This window comes from Pelophylax lessonae (assembly GCF_965119305.1).
Source record: "Pelophylax lessonae genome assembly, chromosome: 6".
NCBI lineage: Eukaryota > Metazoa > Chordata > Amphibia > Anura > Ranidae > Pelophylax > Pelophylax lessonae.
In genome coordinates this window covers 33,003,398-33,026,622 of record NC_138773.1, presented here as the reverse complement: position 1 = coordinate 33,026,622, position 23,225 = coordinate 33,003,398, and the positions used below count along the sequence as shown (strand labels likewise).

The 23,225-nt window shown below is 51.5% G+C and overlaps 2 protein-coding genes across 2 annotated transcripts in view; one reads left to right on the top strand and one right to left on the bottom strand.

Annotated features, from left to right (window-relative positions):
• The window catches only part of HIRIP3 (HIRA interacting protein 3), a 24,138-nt gene extending 22,096 nt beyond the window's left edge, over window positions 1-2,042 (bottom strand). The window contains exon 1 of the mRNA XM_082260130.1: window positions 1,900-2,042. Coding sequence (XP_082116256.1) covers window positions 1,900-1,970 — 71 coding nt within the window. The 5' untranslated portion in view covers window positions 1,971-2,042. The remainder of the gene's footprint in view (window positions 1-1,899) is intronic.
• Window positions 2,043-2,234: 192 nt separating this feature from the next.
• INO80E (INO80 complex subunit E) lies at window positions 2,235-22,036 on the top strand. The gene is made up of 8 exons (XM_082259946.1): window positions 2,235-2,315; window positions 6,481-6,580; window positions 7,927-7,997; window positions 14,053-14,105; window positions 14,199-14,274; window positions 14,354-14,447; window positions 21,397-21,525; window positions 21,703-22,036. Exons 2-8 carry the CDS (start codon window positions 6,500-6,502, stop codon window positions 21,922-21,924), a joined length of 726 nt encoding a protein of 241 aa, XP_082116072.1. The 5' UTR covers window positions 2,235-2,315; window positions 6,481-6,499; the 3' UTR covers window positions 21,925-22,036.
• Window positions 22,037-23,225: the final 1,189 nt, after the last annotated feature.

Sequence of the window (23,225 nt, the reverse complement as noted above, 5' to 3'; positions counted from 1 at the left end):
TCACCGCATCGACAGCCTGCTCCCACCTCACCGCCCAAACCGACAGCCCGCTCCCACCTCACCGCCCAAACCAACAGCCCGCTCCCACCTCACCGCCCAAACCAACAGCCCGCTCCCACCTCACCGCCCAAACCGACAGCCCGCTCCCACCTCACCGCCCCCAATCGACAGCCCGCTCCCACCTCACCGCCCCCAACCGACAGCCCGCTCCCACCTCACCGCCCCCAATCGACAGCCCGCTCCCACCTCACCGCCCCCAACCGACAGCCCGCTCCCCCCTCACCGCCCCTAACCGACAGCCCGCTCCCCCCTCACCGCCCCCAATCGACAGCCCGCTCCCACCTCACTACCCGACAGCCCGCTCCCACCTCACCGCCCCCAATGGACAGCCCGCTCCCACCTCACCGCCCAAACCGACAGCCCGCTCCCACCTCACTACCCGACAGCCCGCTCCCCCCTCACCGCCCCCAACCGACAGCCCGCTCCCCCCCTCACCGCCCCCAATCGACAGCCCGCTCCCACCTCACCGCCCAAACCGACAGCCCGCTCCCACCTCACCGCATCGACAGCCTGCTCCCACCCCACCGCCCAAACCGACAGCCCGCTCCAACCCCACCGCCCAAACCGACAGCCCGCTCCCCCCTCACCGCCCCCAATCGACAGCCCGCTCCCACCCCACTACCCGACAGCCCGCTCCCACCTCACCGCCCAAACCGACAGCCCGCTCCCACCTCACCGCCCAAACCGACAGCCCGCTCCCACCTCACCGCCCCCAATCGACAGCCCGCTCCCACGTCACCGCCCATAATGACAGCCCGCTCCCATGACAGCCCACTCTGCCCACAACTGACAGCCTGCTCCCAAGTCACCGCCCATTACGACAGCTCGCTACTATGTCACCGCCCACAGCGACAGCTCGCTACTATGCCACCACCCACAATGACAGCTCACTACTATGTCACCGCCCACAGCGACAGCTCACTACTATGTCACCGCCCACAGCGACAGCTCACTACTATGTCACCGCCCACAGCGACAGCTCACTACTATGTCACCGCCCACAGCGACAGCTCGCTACTATGTCACCGCCCACAGCGACAGCTCACTACTATGTCACCGCCCACAGCGACAGCTCACTACTATGTCAACGCCCACAGCGACAGCTCGCTACTATGTCACCGCCCACAACGACAGCTCACTACTATGTCACCGCCCACAGCGACAGTTCGCTACTATGTCACCGCCCACAGCGACAGCTCGCTACTATGTCACCGCCCACAACGACAGCTCACTACTATGTCACCGCCCACAGCGACAGCTCACTACTATGTCACCGCCCACAGCGACAGCTCGCTACTATGTCACCGCCCACAACGACAGCTCACTACTATGTCAACGCCCACAGCGACAGCTCACTACTATGTCACCGCCCACAGCGACAGCTCGCTACTATGTCACCACCCACAATGACAGCCGACTCTGATGTCATAATTCCACAGACTTTGCATGGGACTTGCTTGCTATAGATGACTTCACAAAGGGCTGCAATTATGACCTCATAAGATGACATCACACCCCTCCCCCTGTGAATTCACTGCCTGTGGCAACCTATGAGGCAGCCAATGAAACAAGGAGGGTGGGCGGTTGCTATGGTAACTCTCCTGTCACTCCCTGATGGCACTAGGTGGTCACATGACCCCCCCCAGTCTTGTACACTGACCCCCGGAGCCCTGATGACCCAGCATGATTGATAAGCAGGCAGTAGGTTCATCACACTGACGTCATCAAGCTTCATAACAACAGTCATTCAGGGGTCCCCGTGATCCGTGACGTCACGCCCGCGCCGTCACCTCCCCGCAGGCCCCGGTCCGCCCAGTCACGTGTCCCCCGGTGCCGCACCTGAGATCCGGACTGCTTTGGAAGAGCTCCCGGACGAAGACCTGCATCTCCCGCCCGATCACTCCCGCCATGTTTAAACCTTCAGTCCCAGAGTGTCGCGACCCGCCCACCCTGCGTGTATTGGAGGGGCGCGCTGGTACACGCCCAATGCCGTCTCCTCCATCAGGTGAAGGCTCCGCCCAGCACCCCCATACTGCTCAGCATCTGCCCCGCCCTCGGCGCTCTGTTAGATATCCCCGCCCCCCGGCGCCATCTTGTGGTTGTCTTATGTTATTATGTAAAGGCAGCAGGTCTACAGCAACATGGCCGACACACTCCGCCCTCTGGAGGGCGGGGTTAGGACAGGAAGTGAGGTCATGTTGCCTCAGGAACCAGGCAGGCTTGTCTTCCTGGGAGAGAAGGGAGCTGTGTGTGAGGTGAGAGACCCAATATAATAATATAATCACTGGGAGACAAACCTGAGGACATGCAGAGCTGTCTGCCTGCCATGGTGATGTGTGGGGGGCCTCAACAATCACTGCTCTGCTCCTGCATGAGCTCAGTATTCCCATACATCTCTGGGGACACCGCAGGGAGCAGAATCCATCTCTGTCCCCAATGGGCTGCACTCTGCTCCAGAGACCGGGGTACAGACAGACCACCTACCTACACCAGAGACCGGGGTACAGACAGACCACCTACCTACTCTACTCCAGAGACCGGGGTACAGACAGACCACCTACCTACTCTACACCAGAGACCGGGGTACAGACAGACCACCTACCTACTCTACTCCAGAGACCGGAGTACAGACAGACCACCTACCTACTCTACTCCAGAGACCGGGGTACAGACAGACCACCTACCTACTCTACTCCAGAGACCGGAGTACAGACAGACCACCTACCTACTCTACTCCAGAGACCGGGGTACAGACAGACCACCTACCTACTCTACTCCAGAGACCGGGGTACAGACAGACAGACCACCTACCTACTCTACTCCAGAGACCGGGGTACAGACAGACAGACCACCTACCTACTCTACTCCAGAGACCGGGGTACAGACAGACCACCTACCTACTCTATTCCAGAGACCGGGGTACAGACAGACCACCTACCTACTCTACTCCAGAGACCGGGGTACAGACAGACCACCTACCTACTCTACTCCAGAGACCGGAGTACAGACAGACCACCTACCTACTCTACTCCAGAGACCGGAGTACAGACAGACAGACCACCTACCTACTCTACTCCAGAGACCGGAGTACAGACAGACCACCTACCTACTCTACTCCAGAGACCGGGGTACAGACAGACCACCTACCTACTCTACTCCAGAGACCGGAGTACAGACAGACCACCTACCTACTCTACTCCAGAGGCCGGGGTACAGACAGACCACCTACCTACTCTACTCCAGAGACCGGGGTACAGACAGACCACCTACCTACTCTACTCCAGAGACCGGGGTACAGACAGACCACCTACCTACTCTACTCCAGAGACCGGGGTACAGACAGACCACCTACCTACTCTACTCCAGAGACCGGAGTACAGACAGACCACCTACCTACTCTACTCCAGAGACCGGGGTACAGACAGACAGACCACCTACCTACTCTACTCCAGAGACCGGAGTACAGACAGACAGACCACCTACCTACTCTACTCCATAGACCGGGGTACAGACAGACCACCTACCTACTCTACTCCAGAGACCGGAGTACAGACAGACCACCTACCTACTCTACTCCAGAGACCGGGGTACAGACAGACCACCTACCTACTCTACTCCAGAGACCGGAGTACAGACAGACCACCTACCTACTCTACTCCAGAGACCGGGGTACAGACAGACCACCTACCTACTCTATTCCAGAGACCGGGGTACAGACAGACCACCTACCTACTCTACTCCAGAGACCGGGGTACAGACAGACCACCTACCTACTCTACTCCAGAGACCGGAGTACAGACAGACCACCTACCTACTCTACTCCAGAGACCGGAGTACAGACAGACAGACCACCTACCTACTCTACTCCAGAGACCGGAGTACAGACAGACCACCTACCTACTCTACTCCAGAGACCGGGGTACAGACAGACCACCTACCTACTCTACTCCAGAGACCGGAGTACAGACAGACCACCTACCTACTCTACTCCAGAGGCCGGGGTACAGACAGACCACCTACCTACTCTACTCCAGAGACCGGGGTACAGACAGACCACCTACCTACTCTACTCCAGAGACCGGGGTACAGACAGACCACCTACCTACTCTACTCCAGAGACCGGGGTACAGACAGACCACCTACCTACTCTACTCCAGAGACCGGAGTACAGACAGACCACCTACCTACTCTACTCCAGAGACCGGGGTACAGACAGACAGACCACCTACCTACTCTACTCCAGAGACCGGAGTACAGACAGACAGACCACCTACCTACTCTACTCCATAGACCGGGGTACAGACAGACCACCTACCTACTCTACTCCAGAGACCGGAGTACAGACAGACCACCTACCTACTCTACTCCAGAGACCGGGGTACAGACAGACCACCTACCTACTCTACTCCAGAGACCGGAGTACAGACAGACCACCTACCTACTCTACTCCAGAGACCGGGGTACAGACAGACCACCTACCTACTCTATTCCAGAGACCGGGGTACAGACAGACCACCTACCTACTCTACTCCAGAGACCGGGGTACAGACAGACCACCTACCTACTCTACTCCAGAGACCGGAGTACAGACAGACCACCTACCTACTCTACTCCAGAGACCGGAGTACAGACAGACAGACCACCTACCTACTCTACTCCAGAGACCGGAGTACAGACAGACCACCTACCTACTCTACTCCAGAGACCGGGGTACAGACAGACCACCTACCTACTCTACTCCAGAGACCGGAGTACAGACAGACCACCTACCTACTCTACTCCAGAGGCCGGGGTACAGACAGACCACCTACCTACTCTACTCCAGAGACCGGGGTACAGACAGACCACCTACCTACTCTACTCCAGAGACCGGGGTACAGACAGACCACCTACCTACTCTACTCCAGAGACCGGGGTACAGACAGACCACCTACCTACTCTACTCCAGAGACCGGAGTACAGACAGACCACCTACCTACTCTACTCCAGAGACCGGGGTACAGACAGACAGACCACCTACCTACTCTACTCCAGAGACCGGAGTACAGACAGACAGACCACCTACCTACTCTACTCCATAGACCGGGGTACAGACAGACCACCTACCTACTCTACTCCAGAGACCGGAGTACAGACAGACCACCTACCTACTCTACTCCAGAGACCGGGGTACAGACAGACCACCTACCTACTCTACTCCAGAGACCGGGGTACAGACAGACAGACCACCTACCTACTCTACTCCAGAGACCGGAGTACAGACAGACAGACCACCTACCTACTCTACTCCAGAGACCGGAGTACAGACAGACAGACCACCTACCTACTCTACTCCAGAGACCGGGGTACAGGCAGACCACCTACCTACTCTACTCCAGAGACCGGGGTACAGACAGACCACCTACCTACTCTACTCCAGAGACCGGGGTACAGACAGACCACCTACCTACTCTACTCCAGAGACCGGGGTACAGACAGACCACCTACCTACTCTACTCCAGAGGCCGGGGTACAGACAGACCACCTACCTACTCTACTCCAGAGACCGGGGTACAGGCAGACCACCTACCTACTCTACTCCAGAGACCGGGGTACAGACAGACCACCTACCTACTCTACTCCAGAGACCGGGGTACAGACAGACCACCTACCTACTCTACTCCAGAGACCGGGGTACAGACAGACCACTTACCTACTCTACTCCAGAGACCGGGGTACAGACAGACCACCTACCTACTCTACTCCAGAGGCCGGGGTACAGGCAGACCACCTACCTACTCTACTCCAGAGACCGGGGTACAGACAGACCACCTACCTACTCTACTCCAGAGACCGGGGTACAGACAGACCACCTACCTACTCTACTCCAGAGACCGGGGTACAGACAGACCACCTACCTACTCTACTCCAGAGACCGGGGTACAGGCAGACCACCTACCTACTCTACTCCAGAGACCGGAGTACAGACAGACCACCTACCTACTCTACTCCAGAGACCGGAGTACAGACAGACCACCTACCTACTATACTCCAGAGACCGGGGTACAGACAGACCACCTACCTACTCTACTCCAGAGACCAGGGTACAGACAGACAGACCACCTACCTACTCTACTCCATAGACCGGGGTACAGACTGACCACCTACCTACTCTACTCCGGGGGACAGACAGACCACCTACCTACTCTACACCAGAGGCTGGGGGACAGACAGACCACCTACCTACTCTACTCCAGAGGCCGGGGTACAGACAGACCACTTACCTACTCTGCTCCAGAGGCCGGGGTACAGACAGACCACCTACCTACTCTACACCAGAGGCCGGGGTACAGACAGACCACCTACCTACTCTACTCTAGAGGCCGGGGTGCACGGGGTAAAGACAGACCACTTACCTACCTCTGTCATTTTCCTCCGCAGGGAGTGCTGTGAGCCCAGGATGAATGGACAGGCGGACGGCGAGGTGGACTATAAGAGGAAGTACAAGAATCTCAAACGCAAGCTGAAGTTTCTCATCTATGTAAGTCACCGACTCCGCTCAGGGCTTGAGGAACAATAATAGGCAGCTTGTGCCGGGACCAATGATGTGCCTGGCTCTGTCACTTAAGGCAGTGGTCCTCAACCCTGGCCTACAGGGCCCACTAACAGGCCAGATTTAAGGTATTACCTTGGGGAGATGCAGACTAGAATACTGCAATCACTGAGCAGCAAATTATATCACCTGGGATGTATTTCAGTTATCTTGAAAATCTGGCCTGGTAGTGGGCCCTGTAGGCCAGGGTTGAGGACCAAGGACTTAAGGGATGCTGGGGGTGGGGGTCTTATAGAGTCAGAAACCAATCGTATGAAAAATACGATGGCTGCTGTTGCTGGAATTCATTTGAAAATGCTACTTGCCTGGTTTTGTCTGCCTTTCCATACTGTAAGCTGCAGACCCCATCCCCCCACTTCTCCAAGAGAATTGGTTTTCTCTAAAAAAGTGTTCTGGAACGTGATCAGGGCCAATTCCACCAAGAACTCCTCTCATTGCCCCACTCAGCGTGTACAATCCGCACTGCCACTCACTCTGTTCTCCAGAATCCTCAATCCAAAACTGGAACATTGTCCTTCCACCTCTGACGCATTGTATTTATTTTCTCTATTTCCATTTCCCCATGTACTTCCTCCTCCTTTCTTCCTTCTTTCCTTCCCATTCCTTCTTTCCTTCCCCTTTCTTTTCCTCCCTTCCCCTTTTCTTTTCCTCCCTTCCCCTTTTCTTTTCCTCCCTTCCCCTTTTCTTTTCCTCCCTTCCCCTTTTCTTTTCTCCCCCTTCCCCTTTTCTTTTCTCCCCCTTCCCCTTTTCTTTTCTCCCCCTTCCCCTTTTCTTTTCTCCCCCTTCCCCTTTTCTTTTCTCCCCCTTCCCCTTTTCTTTTCTCCCCCTTCCCCTTTTCTTTTCTCCCCCTTCCCCTTTTCTTTTCTCCCCCTTCCCCTTTTCTTTTCTCTCTCTTTCTCTCTTTCTTTTCTCCCCCTTCTCTCTTTCTCTCTTTCTTTTCTCCCCCTTCTCTCTTTCTCTCTTTCTCTTCTCCCCCTTCTCTCTTTCTCTCTTTCTCTTCTCCCCCTTCTCTCTTTCTCTCTTTCTCTTCTCCCCCTTCTCTCTTTCTCTCTTTCTCTTCTCCCCCTTCTCTCTTTCTCTCTTTCTCTTCTCCCCCTTCTCTCTTTCTCTCTTTCTCTTCTCCCCCTTCTCTCTTTCTCTCTTTCTCTTCTCCCCCTTCTCTCTTTCTCTCTTTCTCTTCTCCCCCTTCTCTCTTTCTCTCTTTCTCTTCTCCCCCTTCTCTCTTTCTCTTCTCCCCCTTCTCTCTTTCTCCCCCTTCTCTTCTCCCCCTACAGGAGCAGGAATGTTTCCAGGAAGAGCTGAGAAGAGCTCAGAGGAAGCTGCTGAAAGTCTCCCGGGATAAAAGGTAAATGTGAAATTTGGTAGCACCAGGAGTAATTTGTATAAAGTCATTAACCGTGTCCCCAGGTACAGGTCTGCTTTTAAAGCACCTCTCAAGGCAAAATAAAAACATACTTGGTACATCTCTACAATATAAATGTATATGTACAGAAAAATAAAACCTTGGATGTGCCAAGGTTGTACCCCTGACTTCCTCTATATCAATTCCTAGGCATGTGGTGTCAGCCCTGCATACTTCACTTCATTTCTGATGCATCAAAGAACACAGCCCTACCCTCCTCACCTCCCCCTCCTCCCCTCCTCATCTTCATATCCCCTTGTCACCCCCCCCCCCCCAATCTTCATAACTCCTCCTCATCTCTTTACTCCTCACTCCCGCTCCTCATCACCATGCTCTCACTTCTCACCCCCTCATCTCTCTTAACTCCTCCTTATCTCTATGACCCCCCCCCCCAATCTTCACAACCTCTTCTTGTGCACAGGAAGTTCTGTTCACCAGATTTCTGGCAGGATCAACATGTATCCTAACTGGAGAAAATAGAAGTTTATGTACACTTTAAATCCTTAACTTTGCCCTGAATGGTTGAAGTGCATCTACAGCCAACATTTAATATTTTGTTTTGGATAGAGTAGGGGGTGTTTAGGACCCCTGACTGTGCCCTTGCAGTGGAGATAACCCGTAATTCCAGAGTAAAATCTTCTGTTTTACAGTTGTCACTAGAACAAGTATCCAGATTGGGAGATTTCCCCTCTCCTCCTGTTCTGGTAACAGCTGTAAAATAGTGGATTCCCATCACTTTCTATCATGAGACACAGACACCAATAAACATCTGACAGGCGTTGTAACCCTTCCCCCACTCCATCCAAAACTAAGGGCTCGTTCACATGTGCAGCAGGGACTGGCACTCCTCTGAAAAGCGATCTACACTCATACCGCTTTTGGACTTGTTAACACAAGGGGTTGGCGTTCTGTAAAACCTCGCTGTTGAGCCACGCTTTTACTGCCCCTCAACCACTACCCTTTTTAGCTGCAGCGGCCGGGAGTGTATGTTATGCTGCAGCTTAACACCCTGTCACTTTTGGTGGCCTTTTGCACCCACCAAACGTGACCCATTCAAATGAATTAGGCTGCTTTGCAAGCGTCCCTCAACCACATACAAATTCTAGGGTTGCGACTTGCTAGTGCAGGAATTAACCACTTGCCTACCGGGCACTTTTACCCCCTTCCTGCCCAGGCCAATTTTCAGCTTTCAGCGCTGTCACACTTTGAATGACAATTGCACGGTCAAACTGGATTTTTATCATTTTTGTGAGACAGAGCTTTCTTTTGGTGGTATTTAATCGCCACTGTTTTTTTTTTTATTGCCAAAACAAAAAACTTTTTCTTCGTTTCTGTTATAACATTTTGTAAATAAGGAATTTTTTTTCTCTTTCACTGACGGGCGCCGATGAGGCTGCTCTGAGGGGGGGGGGCTCCGATGAGGCTGCTCTGAGGGGGGGGGGCTCCGATGAGGCTGCTCTGAGGGGGGGGGCTCCGATGAGGCTGCTCTGAGGGGGGGGGGCTCCGATGAGGCTGCTCTGAGGGGGGGGGGCTCCGATGAGGCTGCTCTGAGGGGGGGGGGGGCTCCGATGAGGCTGCTCTGAGGGGGGGGGGGCTCCGATGAGGCTGCTCTGAGGGGGGGGGCGCCGATGAGGCTGCTCTGAGGGGGGGGGGCGCCGATGAGGCTGCTCTGAGGGGGGGGCGCCGTTGAGGCTGCTCTGAGGGGGGGGCGCCGTTGAGGCTGCTCTGAGGGGGGGGCGCCGTTGAGGCTGCTCTGAGGGGGGGGGCGCCGTTGAGGCTGCTCTGAGGGGGGGGGCGCCGATGAGGCTGCTCTGAGGGGGGGGGCGCCGATGAGGCTGCTCTGAGGGGGGGGCGCCGTTGAGGCTGCTCTGAGGGGGGGGCGCCGTTGAGGCTGCTCTGAGGGGGGGGGGGCGCCGTTGAGGCTGCTCTGAGGGGGGGGGGCGCCGTTGAGGCTGCTCTGAGGGGGGGGGGCGCCGTTGAGGCTGCTCTGAGGGGGGGGGGCACCGTTGAGGCTGCTCTGAGGGGGGGGGGCGCCGTTGAGGCTGCTCTGAGGGGGGGGGGCGCCGTTGAGGCTGCTCTGGGGGGGGGGGGCGCCGTTGAGGCTGCTCTGGGGGGGGGGGGCGCCGTTGAGGCTGCTCTGAGGGGGGGGGGCTCCGATGAGGCTGCTCTGAGGGGGGGGGGGCTCCGATGAGGCTGCTCTGAGGGGGGGGGGGCTCCGATGAGGCTGCTCTGAGGGGGGGGGCGCCGATGAGGCTGCTCTGAGGGGGGGGGCGCCGTTGAGGCTGCTCTGAGGGGGGGGCGCCGTTGAGGCTGCTCTGAGGGGGGGGCGCCGTTGAGGCTGCTCTGAGGGGGGGGGCGCCGTTGAGGCTGCTCTGAGGGGGGGGGCGCCGATGAGGCTGCTCTGAGGGGGGGGGCGCCGATGAGGCTGCTCTGAGGGGGGGGGCGCCGTTGAGGCTGCTCTGAGGGGGGGGGCGCCGTTGAGGCTGCTCTGAGGGGGGGGGCGCCGTTGAGGCTGCTCTGAGGGGGGGGGGCGCCGTTGAGGCTGCTCTGAGGGGGGGGGGCGCCGTTGAGGCTGCTCTGGGGGGGGGGGCGCCGTTGAGGCTGCTCTGGGGGGGGGGGGCGCCGTTGAGGCTGCTCTGAGGGGGGGGGGGCGCCGATGAGGCTGCTCTGAGGGGGGGGGGCGCCGATGAGGCTGCTCTGAGGGGGGGGGGGGGGCGCCGATGAGGCTGCTCTGAGGGGGGGGGCGCCGATGATGCTGCGCTGATAATCGGTGTAGATGTCCCCTTTCCCACTGGCCGGTTACCGGTTCTCTTCTCCTCACGTGCTGTCAGCTTGAGCAGAGGACTGCCGATAACCAGTAAATCTTGTTTACACTGTGGTCAGCTGTGATTGGCTCTTTACCCCGATCTGTGATCAGTTGTGTCCAAAGGACAAAGTAATCACAGAGCGCTCCTGATGTGCGCCGCACGGGAAGCACGATTATGGAAGGAGGTCAATTTGCCTTCCCAGACATGTGTGACTACGCTGTAACCATCATTCAGCTATAGAGAAGTATCTGGTAGGGAATTGTGAGAGGGCCATCATCCCAAAATGCATAAGAACAGAGAATACCCCCCAATCACAGGGACTATTCTGGGCTTAACGGACAAATCGCCTCCAAGGCAAGGATATGTAAAAAAATGTATATAGGAAAAAGACCGAGCTTGTAGACATACACAGCAGTAACAAAATCCCATATGGCTCCTCTTCCAAATATGTTTAGGGTCTTCTATTGGCCCTTTTGTTACTGCTGTATGTATGCATATAAGCCCTGTCTTTTTCCTCTACTTTAGGCCCCTTTCACACTTGTACAACCTGAAAGTCATGCGACTTCAACGCAACTTGAAGCAATGTCTGTGTAATCTTGAGGTCTATGGATCTTAAGTCGCATCAATCAATGTCAGACCAAAGCTGTGCAGGGACCACTTTGCAATTGCTGCGACTTGAAGTCGCATAGATATGAACGGTTCTCATTGGAAATCATGGGGTATGACTTGCCATGCGACTTTGCCAGTCGCCAATCGCAGGACAAGTCTCACGTGTGAAAGGAGGTTATTTGTCCGTTGTGCCCATAATAGTCCCTGTGATTGGAGGGTATTCTCCGTTCATTTGGCTAAAGTGCAATCATGAAGAGGTTAAAGCGGTTGTATACTACCTTAAAAAAAAAAACCCTGCAAGACAAAGACATAATGAGCTAGTTTGCATCACATACTAGCTCATTATGAAATATTTACCTTAAAACGAAGCCCTGACACGGACCCCTGGACACCGCTGTGGGAGCTGACATGCTCCCTCGGCATTTCTTCCGGGTTTCGGTGGCTCCGACGCTGTGAGTGGCCGGAGCCGCAATGACGTCACTTTCCGGCAATTCCCCGGCAAGGAACTCTGAAGGTCTGTCGGACCTAGCGTCGTCGGCTGCATGCAGGCCAAATATCTCCTAAACCATGCAGGTTTAGGAGATATTAATTGTACCTACAGGTAAGTCTTATTATAGGCTTACCTATAGGTAAAAGTAAAAAAGAAATGAGTATAATAAAGCTTTAAGGGTCTAAAGCAGGCAGTGAGGAGGTGATACAACTCCTCCTCACCACCTGTCAGCTGCTTTGAATAGCGATCCGAATGCAGATCACTCTTCAGAGAGCACCTCTAGTGTGAAGGAGCCCATGCAGAGGTGTTTGACATGTGGTGAGGAGGCGTGTGTATCTTCACCTCCTGGTTTAACCCTATAGGTGCCATACTATGCGCCGTAATCTCGGTTGCGGCGTAGTCCCAAAGAACTGCATTAGTCGGGTCAGCAAAGCCAAAGAAACGGCGCTCTAGGTGAGTGACCGACTCTCGCATGTTGTGAACAGGAACCCAGGGAGCGGCACAGCTCATCTGTGAGATTCAGAGACATGCAAAAATCCGGAATATTGCTGCACTCCTGGGTAACTTTATTGAAGTATTAACCACATAACGACCCCTCACATTGCTGCTACTGCGGCAATGTGGCTCGTTATCGTTTAGCGACGTAGACCTACGTCGCTGGACTCTTGAGGCTCGCTCCCGCTGTATTCAGTCACAGCGGGAGTCGGGCCAGGGGAGGAGCGGCGGTGATCACCTCTGCTCTTCCCCGATCATCGGGGAATCGAGTCTGGAGATCCGCCCGCTTGTGTAAACAAAGCGGGCGGATCTCCTAAGTGACAGGCAGGGTCAGATTGCAGGGTTCAGCATAGCTGAACCTGCGATCTGTGTCACTCAGTCACCTCCCCCCACACACGTCAGTAAGCACCAGGCATACATTAACCCCTCCCTCTCCAATAAAATTAACCCCTCCCCTGCCAGTGTCATTTTTACAGTAACAGTGCATATGTTTAGCACTTATTACTGTAGTAATGTCACTGGTACCCCCAAAAGTGTAAAAAATGTCAGTCAGGGGTTCGATCTGTCCGCCGCAATGTCGCAGTCCCGCAAAAAAAATCGCAGATCGCCGCCATTACTCGTTAAAAAAAAAAAAACACCAAAAATGACATAAATTTCCCTTAGTTAGTAAACGCAATAACTTTTGTGCAAACCAATGAAAATACGCTTATTGCTTTTTTTTTTTTTTTTTTTTTTTTTGTTTTGTTTTGTTTACCAAAAATATGTAGCAGAAAACAAATTGGCCAGAAATGATACATTTTGATTTTTTTACATTTTTTTGGGGGGGAATTTCATATAAAAAAATGTGAAAAATATTGTTATTTCTTCAAAATTTTCGCTCTTTTTTTGTTTATAGCGCAAAAAGTAAAAATCGCACAGGTGATCAAATACCACCAAAAGAAAGCTCTGTTTGTGGGGGAAAAAAAGGACGTAAATTTAGTTTGGGTACGGCGTCGCTTAACCACGCAATTGTCAGTTAAAGTCGCACAGTGCCGAATCGCAAAAAGTGGCCTGGACTCAAGACAGCAAAATCCTCCGGTGGTAAAGTGGTTAAAATCGCATCACAGGCAGGACAGGAACATAAAAGGTAATGCGTTTTGCGCTAAAATAAGCGCTTACTCAAACATCCTATGAGGTTTGAGTAAGCGCGGACTTTAGCACGAAACGCGTTACCTTTTATGCTCCTGTCCTGCCTGTGATGTGATGTTAATACTTCACTAAAGTTATTAAGGAGTGCAGCAATATTCTGGAGTTTTGCATGTCTCTGAACTGCATTCGTTGAATTCGATGGCGGCTTTGCCTGCTGAAAATGACCTGCTGTTCCAATTTTTGTGTACATCGGTTTAGGCATGTGTACAGCCACGAGCAGCCGAGTGTTCATGCTCAGATAGAGGCGGTATGGGGGTGGGGGATGGTAAAACCCTGGCTCAACCACTAGGTATTTCTGGCTGCACGTGTGAATGAAGCCTAATAGAAAAGGTTTTGGCTGTAGTAGAGATGTCTGTTATTGCTCTGCTTTGTGCACATACATACTGACTGCTGTGCTCCGTCTTCTCAGCTTCCTATTGGACAGAATTCTGCAGTATGAGAACGTGGATGATGACTCCTCAGGTACGATGATGATGATGCAAGGACCTGGGACGGGCTAGTAGGGAGAATTGTGGGTAATTTTTAAAGGAACGCCCTCTTCCCATTTTTGCTCAGATTCTGATATGACGGCTTCATCGGAGAATAGCGACACAGAGGGAGGCCGGGACACCAGCACACCCACGGCTAAGAGGTACGGTCAGCTCCTTTTCTGTGTGCGGCTAGCAATGTGAGCGGTTGTCCTCTGTAATCTCATTTTATATCTTATGCAGGAAACGAAGTCCCTCGGCTGGTCCTGCCTCCCCCCCACCCTCCTCATCATCCGCCTTATCCTTACATGCCGCTGGAGGCTCCTATCTGAGTGCAGTAAGTGTTAACCTATCATAGCTGGCCTCTAATCCTCCCATATCCTTGCCTCCTCTGGCCGCCTCCTGCTTGCTGATGTTCAGCTGAGCAGCTATTCCTTTGCAGAACCTGTTTCAGCTTCGTCCATTAGGACTTCTGCTCCAAAAGTTTTAAAGTGGTTGTAAACCTCAGACATGAAATATTGACAAAGCATATCTCTCTTTAGCAGTGATGGCGAACCTTGGCACCCCAGATATTTTGGAACTACATTTCACATGATCCTCATGCACTCTGCAGTGTAGCTGAGCATCATGGGAAATGTAGTTCCAAAACATCTGGGGTGCAAAGGTTCACCATCACTGCTCTATAGTGTGTACTAGTCTCAGTCCAGAGCACTAATGCCTCGTTTCCACTGAGCGGGTCGGTTCGGTACGGTACACTAATTTGAGTGTTTCCATTATTAAAGTGGCCCATACAACCGAACCAAACCGCACCATTCCTGGTCCTGGTTCAGATGTAGGGCCATAGGAAATGGTACGGAACGGTTAGGGCGGAGGTACTGGCGTCACACGATACATTCCACTGATTGGCGGACAGAAAAACTTCAATGCTCACGTCAAATGAAAGAGCAAAACAAACACCTCGATTGGTGTAAACCCTGCATGGTCCCTTGTGGCCCGACTTGCAGTGGAAACGCTCACCTAAATAGACCGGACCATTCTAACCCTTCCAAACTGTACCGACCCGAACCGTTCCACTCAGTGGAAACGAGGCATGAGTGTCATTTCTGTCCGCTGCTCCCTTCCTCTATCGGCATGAGTCACTTCTGACAAGTTTTCCTAACACAGAGAGAGAAAAGGTGACGAGGGAGCTCCAGAACACAGCCTGTGATTGACAGCTTCAGCTCTGTTCCTGTGCGGAGGGGTGTGTGTCTCTTCCTTCCAATCAGCTCTCCTCACTGATGTAACTTTAGCCCCTCCTCCCCCTGCTTTTTAGAGCTGAGAGATCCTGTGTAAATTCAGTACTTTGAATGGATGTAGGGGGAAGAAAGGTGACAGGAGGGAGCTCCAGAACACAGCCTATCGTTGCCTCAGCTCTGTTCCTGTGTGGAGGGGGGGGGGGGGTGGTGTCTCTTCCTTCCAATCAGCTCTCTTCACTGGTGTAACTTTAGCCCCTCTTCCCCCCTGCTTTTTAGAGCTGAGAGATTCTGTGTAAATTCAGTACTTTGAATGGATATAGGGGAAAGATGACTGTAGAGAAACGGGTACAACTTATGTAGGATTTGTTTAATCTGAGTATCACCTGAGGCCAGTCACTTCACTGGGTGTATGGAAGGTTTTACAACCACTTTAAGGCAAACCTGTTTGCCCATTCGGAACAAGGCACAGGCTTGCTTCAATCACCTCCATCCCACGCAGCATCTACTTACCTCTTCTTCAGCTCCAGGAGCCAAAGGTTGGAGGTGCATGTGACAGTGCTAGACCAATCAGTGCTGTCACACAGGGCATCTATAGTATGCAAAAGGCTACGGCCTATAACAGGGCTTTGCTTCACCTGGTGGTGGTGCTGGATAGGGGCACATTAAAGTGATCCTGGTGCTTTTACCCGCATGGTTAAATCACTGATTTATTCTAAAGTGAACTTGTAAGAAAATAAATATTGTTGCTACTGCAAGCTTTGGATCTGAAGTCCTTGTTTTTGCTTTGCTACCTAGTGGCTTAGTGACCTGGAACAAGCATGCAGCCAGTTAAGTCTCAAATGCTTGCATACTTGTATCAGAAGTAGGGAGAGAGGGTTGGCAGGGCAAACTATGTAGTGAAGGTGGAATCGGAGTGTCACCCCGTGGGGATTGCACAATTCAGAAATAAGTCAGCAATGACCAGGTTGGTAAAGGTCCAGTCCGGTTTATGCTTAAAGTGACTCTCTTATTGAGAAAAAAATGGAAGCTGTTATTGCTCACAGGAGTTGTATTGTCTCCAGCACCCGGCTGCATTTCCAGCATCAGATGCTTGGAAGGAGCCTGGGTGTATTCTGCACTGTGCATGCACCACAGGCAGTGTACACCAAATAAAAAGTTTTTTGGCAGTAGAGACTGGGGTTGTCAGTCAACCGCAAGCAGGAGGAAGCATTTCCTGAGTCTCCTCTCATCCCCCAAGTGATTACACTGTACATTGTAACTTTGTAGCCAGTCACAAGGGGAGAGGTTGTGGCAGGCACTGATCTTTGTCACATATTTGTGAACACAGCCAAGAACTGCAGAGGCATCAGGATTTAGGCAGCGTTCACATCTATGTGGCTCTGTGTGCTCCTTTTTCCTACAGGAGAAAGGTCCATGTGCATTTTATTTTTAACCACTTTCCACCCAGCCTATTGCGACGGCTGGGCGGGACCTTCGTCATTCCGGGTGGATGCCCATGGGCCGCACTGTGCCACGATGTGTCCACCAGATCACTTTCGGTACCATGTGATTGCTGTGACCAATCACAGCAGATCACATGAGAATTGTAAAAAATGGATGGCTTCCTTTCATGCCATTCATTGAGTACAATTGTGTTGCTAGCTGTGATTGGTCAAAGTGAGTACATGGTACACACACTGGGCCAATTACAGCCCATCTGTACCATGTAATTAGCTGTGGCCAATCACAGCTGATCACAACAATATATACTAAATGAATCCATTTCATTCAGTAAAAATGGTTGCTTATAACGGTGAAATTCACTGCTATAAGCAATCATAATGTGTTTAGGATTTTTTTTTTTATTTTTTTTTAATCACTTCCCCAGAGTAGTAAAATGTTCCTATGTTAACACTGTATTGCTCTGGTCACAGTGTGTTAAAAAAAAAAAAAAAAAAAAAAGAAATAGTAAAATAAAAGGAAAATGTAGTAAAGAAGAAAAAAAAAAAAATATTAACCACAGGGCACTCCCTCCCCCCCCCCCCCCTTCCTGCCCAGGCCAGTTTTCAACTTTCAGCGCTGTCACACTTTGAATGACAATTGCGCGATCATGCTACACTATACCCAAATTAAATTTTGTATAATTTCTTTCACACAAATAGAGCTTTCTTTTTGGTGGTATTTAATCACCGCTGGGTTTTTTTATTTTTTTACATGAAAAAAAGAAAAAAAGACAGAAAATGTTTGAAAGAAAAAAAAATAAAGTTTTTCTTAATTTCTGTCCGTAAATTTTGTAAATAAGTAATTTTTCTCCTTCACTGATGTGCACTGATGGGCACTGATCAGGTGGCACTGATGGGCGGCACGAATATGCGGCACTGAAGGGTAGCATAGATGAGCAGACACTGTCTGGCAGTGAGGGCACTGATGAGCATTGGTTGGTCTGTCTGATGGCTGACTTATGGGCACTGTTTTTACTTTCCTGTAATCAGGGCACTGATTACCTGTCCTAGGCTCCCCTTTGAGGAGAAGCCACTGATCAGCTCTCCTTGCCACACACTCTAACAGTGTGAGGCAAGGAGCACCGATAAACGGCTCTTCCTCATTTACATGTGCCCGGCTGTGATTGGACACAGTCGATCACATGGGTAAAGAGCCTCGTCATTGGCTCTTTACCAAGAGCGGGGTCGTGCTGTGTCCTAGGAACACGATGCGGCAGCGATCGCTGCGGGTGCATGAGAGTGGCCGTTTTGGGGTGCTGTCATATGACATCCTCCCCAGTACGAGAGCCACACCGCTCCGCCGTCATTTGACGGTGGGCGGGTGCAAGTGGCTAAAAATGTGGTGTGTTTTTTTTTTTCTCTAAAATACTGTCACCAGTCAGTGTCCCTGATCACCGCCACACCAATTATTTGATAATGCTGTACTGCACTGGTGACCGTATGTAAGAAAAAGAAAGCACAAAAAAAAAAGACTACTTAAAAAAAAAAAAAAGACCTCATGCTGTTTGTACCTTGAACTGTCTACCTTCTACCTCCTTTTGGGAGTATTTTTACTGTCCTGGCGTTTTCAGGCCTCAAACATCAGGATGGATCAATTTTCAGATATATGTACCATTAGTTTGCAGACTCTATAACTTTCCTACATTGTTGTTCAAAGTGTGACCGTGCTGAAAGCTGACAATAGGCCTGGGCAGGAAGGCTGTGAAAGTGTCCAGTATTGAAGTGGTTAAAAGGCGGCTACACGGAAATTGCATGGTACTTTTGCACCGCGTAGGAAACTGCACCACTTTAAGTGCATGGGGGTGGCATTAGGAGTAAATTGCACCCCAGCATGTTTTCGTTAAAGCACCACGTTTTGGGTGCGGCAATGCGTATAATTTACATCCCCACACCTTCATGGATGTGAACCTAGGCTTGCATTATAGGGTCTCCCCTGAACCGGCATTTCAGATGACCCTGGATGATGGCTGAACAAAGACAACGCCATCCTAGATTCTGAGGGGGGGGGGGGTGTAGAGTTACTCATTGCTCCCCAAGAGATCTAAAATGACCACCAAGTAATTGAGCTTTAGGTTCACATCCCCATTTCTGGAGGGGTTCTGACCGGTAAGTATTTGACATTTGTCTTTTTAGATTTTTGTGGTTTCTCGAAGTGTGAATATTTTTTTTATATAACAATGCAGGTCCACTAAAGCTGAACTCCAGGCACATATATCGGCAGATCATGGGTGCAATGCCAGGCTCCTGCAGACTCTTATGCCTCGTACACACGCATCGATTATTGGCCGGGAATTTTCGGCCAACATCCGATCGGCCGATTTTCGGCTTGTTAGTATGATGCTTTCGACCACCGACTCCGACTTTTCGGCCGAATAAAATCTGGTGTGCAGGCTATAAAATTTTTGTTGGCCGTCAACACAACGGCTGATTTTCCGTCAGTCAGTACAGATTTCGGCAGACAAAAATCTGATGAGCAAGACTGGGCATGCTCAGAGAAGAAAAAACACACGGAAAGTAAACCAACACATGACATCACTTCTGAATCTGAAGTAGATTTTTGTTGGGCGAGAAAATTCGTGTGCAGTCTAGGCACAGTCCAACCAACAAAACACAACTCTGGACAAAAGTCGGACGATCGGTCGGCCGATAATCGTTACGTGTGTAGGATAGTGTTTAGGCCCGTAGCTTAGATGCAGGCAGTTGTTTGAGAGCAGAAAGATCAATGAAGTATGAGAGCGCTCACCAGCACCCTCGCAGTTCATTGAGAATTACAAGCCGTCAGCCGCAGTGGTCGATGGAACTTGCAGTGTATTCATTCACAGGAAACTTAATAAATGATGCGGCCGTGAGGCGTAGAGAGGATCCCCAGCCCACTGTCACAGGGTGGAAGGATCAGGAGGAGAGGGGGTGTATGCTGAACATGTTACATCCTAAATACGGGTGTAACATTATTAGAAAGCTGAACTTATCCTTTATTACAAGCGCTGTGTGTAGCTGAATTAGACTTGCTATCGCCCTCTTTCAGTCCCCTGTACAGCAGAGCTGGGAGAGGGAGAAGCGGCACATGGATGCCAATCGCGTCATGCAAAGAGCAAGCTGATGGGAGGATAGAGCATCTGCTGCTTCTCCATTCACTGTGTAGTCACAGGCAGGGGGAGGGACAAGACCTGTAAATATGACTGAACTGCAGCAGAGAGAAATTCGATCTCCTCCCCTGCCAGACAGGTCTGTATGCTGTGTAGCAGAGCTGTATAAATCTTGGGGCTGAGTGGACAGAAATGAAAAAAATCCTTTGGCAGGTAAAACAGCTCCCATTAACACTATATTACCAAAAGTATTGGGACAGCTTCAACTCTTCTAGGAAGGCTGTCCACAAGGTTTAGGAGTGTGTCTATGGGAATGTTTGACCATTCTTCCAGAATTGCATTTGTGAGGTCAGGCACTGATGTTGAACAAAAAGGCCTGGCTCGCAGTCTGCTCTCTAAAGGCCCGTACACACACAGCGATTGTTGGCCGTAAATTTTTGGCCAACGTCCGATCGGCCGATTGTCGGCTTGTTAGTATGATGCTTCCGACAACCGACTGCGACTTTTCGGCTGGAAAAAATCTGGTGTGCAGGCTATATAATTTTTGTTGGCTGTCAGCAGAACGGCCAATTGTTCCTCAGTCAGTACAGATTTCGGCCGACAAAAATGTGATGATCAAGACTGGGCATGCTCAGCGAAGAAAAAACACACGAAAAGTAGACCAGAACATGACATCACTTCTGCAGTTGGTTGTTGTTGGCCGACAAAATTTGTGTGCAGTCTAGAGCACTTTTCAACCAACACAACAACACTGGACAAAAGACGGCCGATCAGTCGGCCAACAATCGGTGCGTGTGTACGGGGCTTTATTTATCCCAAAGATGTTAGATCAGGTTGAGGTCAGGACTCTGTGCAGGCCAGTCAAGTTCCTCCACCCCAAACTCGCTCATCCATGTCTTTATGGACTTTGCTTTGTGCACTGGTCCAAATCATTTGGTGGAGGGGGGATTATGGTGTGGGGTTGTTTTTCAGGGGTTGGGCTTGACCCCTTAGTTCCAGTGAAGGGAACTCTAAGGCGTCAGCATACCAAGACAATTTCATGAGAACAGTCTGGGTATGGCCCCTTCCTATTCCAACATGACTGAGCACCAGTCCACAAAGCAAGGTCCATAAAGACATGGATGAGTGAGTTTGGGGTGGAAGAACTTGACTGACCTGCACAGAGTCCTGACCTCAACCCAATAGAACACCTTTGGGATGAATTAGAGCGGAGACTGCGAGCCAGGCCTTCTCCAACATCAGTAAAGGCAGGCGTCCCAATACTTTTGGTAATATAGAGTATGTACAGCATTTGTGTGTTTAGCAGTTTGCCTGGCGTTCATCTTTAAAGTAAGGAAATGTATCTGATGTTAGTCAGCCTGTCTTCAGGGTGGTCCTTGTTTGTTCTCCTGCTTCCCCTGAATTTTTTTTTTCTCCCTCTGCCTTTCATCATCCCATCTCATGACTTGTGTTCTCTCCCCTCCTCCACCTCTCCCCTCCATCAGATGAGCTCACCCCCCTACACCCCGTTCCCCTCGGAATATCTGGCTCCCATCCCCAACTCCACGCCCCCCAAAACCGACCGACCCAAGAGAGACAGAAAGAACCGCGGCCTTAACCCCAAGAAGCCCAAGGTACCTGTGTATACGAGTTGTTGCATGAGAGTACTTGAGTGTGTGATCATGTGAACACCTATAATGGGAACGCTGCCCTTTAATGTGTTTTTTGTTTTCCTCTTGTTCTCTTTTTTTTTTTTTTTTCTCTTCTCTGTCCACTCTGATTCCACTCTCTCTTGTCGATAAACTTGCCAGATGGCGCTGAGTTCCCCCTCTAGCTGCAGCGGAGTTCTTCCATTCAGCCCCCGCTCTTCAGGTCTCCCGTCCCTTTCGTCTTCCAGCAAACACGCGCCGCCTCCCACCATCCTCAGCACTGTCCCACAGCAGATGTTCAGCGACGGCGGCGAGGGCAGCGGAGACGAGGGTCCCCTGGATGGAGATGAGGAGGACGACTTGGTCATAGACATTCCTGAGTAAAGTGAGGGCATCTGGATGAGTTCACATTTTGGCTTGCCTTGGTTTGTAACCATTTACAAGGACCCCATTTATCTCTGTGGCTACATACAAAACACTTTGGTGCAGATTTCCTCATTTCTCAATTTCTAGGTCAGCGTCTCAATCTGATTTCTTCAAGGAACCCCGAAACAAGATGGAGACCCTGAAGTCCGCACATTGTTTCCTTAAATGATTCTTCGGTCAAGATTTACACTATATTGATGGATAAAAGTTTGTGGACACCTGACCATCACACCTATGCCTAATTATATGGCTAAAACATTTTCAACAAGTTCAGGCGTTTCCAGTGACGGGTACTGTTAAAACTTAACTCCACATTTAATGACCCTTTCAGAAGTTCTTTTGGGCCACGCTGACACAAAGAACTGTTTTCTGCACTAAAAGGTGCATTTTCTTGGCATGCTGTATTAAAGCTGAACTCCAGGAATCCAGCTACTTTGTAAAAACTGCAGGAATGCCAGAAGGTGCAACAAAGTGCTTGCCACCTCATAGACTTGCCTCTGTTACTCACATATGACAGGTTTATAGTGCTCCAGAAAGATGATGTCCAGCCCTCCCTCCGACTGCTCACTGTGGTCTCAGTTCCTTTAAGAGCAGAGTCGCTAGAACTGCAAACTATGCATGCCCCTCCCCTCCTTTGCCCATTCGCAGAAGCCTTTGCATTATGTCAACTCATTCACAAAATACAAAGGCTTCTTTGAATGAGCAGCAGAGGGGAGGGGCATGCATAGTTACTGTGTGTGTTTCTCTTCTCTCGCAGCCCATAATGTATCCTCTGGGAGTACAATAAACCTATCACATATAAGTAATAGATCGAAGTTCCGGAGGTGACATGCATCTAATTGGATTTAACTCCTAGTGTGCCTGCACTTTTTGCAAAGCTGCTGAATTCCTGGAATTCAGTTTTAACTGTACGTAGTCTACATCAGGGGGTCCCTAACCCCCTGGCCGCAGCTTGTTGGGGGCTGGGCCATGCGGTGGTGGGTGGGCAGCAGGCGAGAGAGCAAGCATTACCTGCACTTCCACCCTCCCACCACCAGAGAGCGCCCAGCACCACTACTCCCTTTTCTCTCTCTGGTCACATTACCTACAAGGAGAGGAAGGGGGAGAAAAAGCTGTGCCTGCCTGGAGGTGACAGGCTGCACATGCCCTCATCCCCTGGAGGTGTCGGGTTATGGAAACGTCATACCAATCAGAACCCCTAACCCCCATCCCAGGTGACAGGCAGCACACACACCACCCCAGCTTCCCACTCCCCCCCC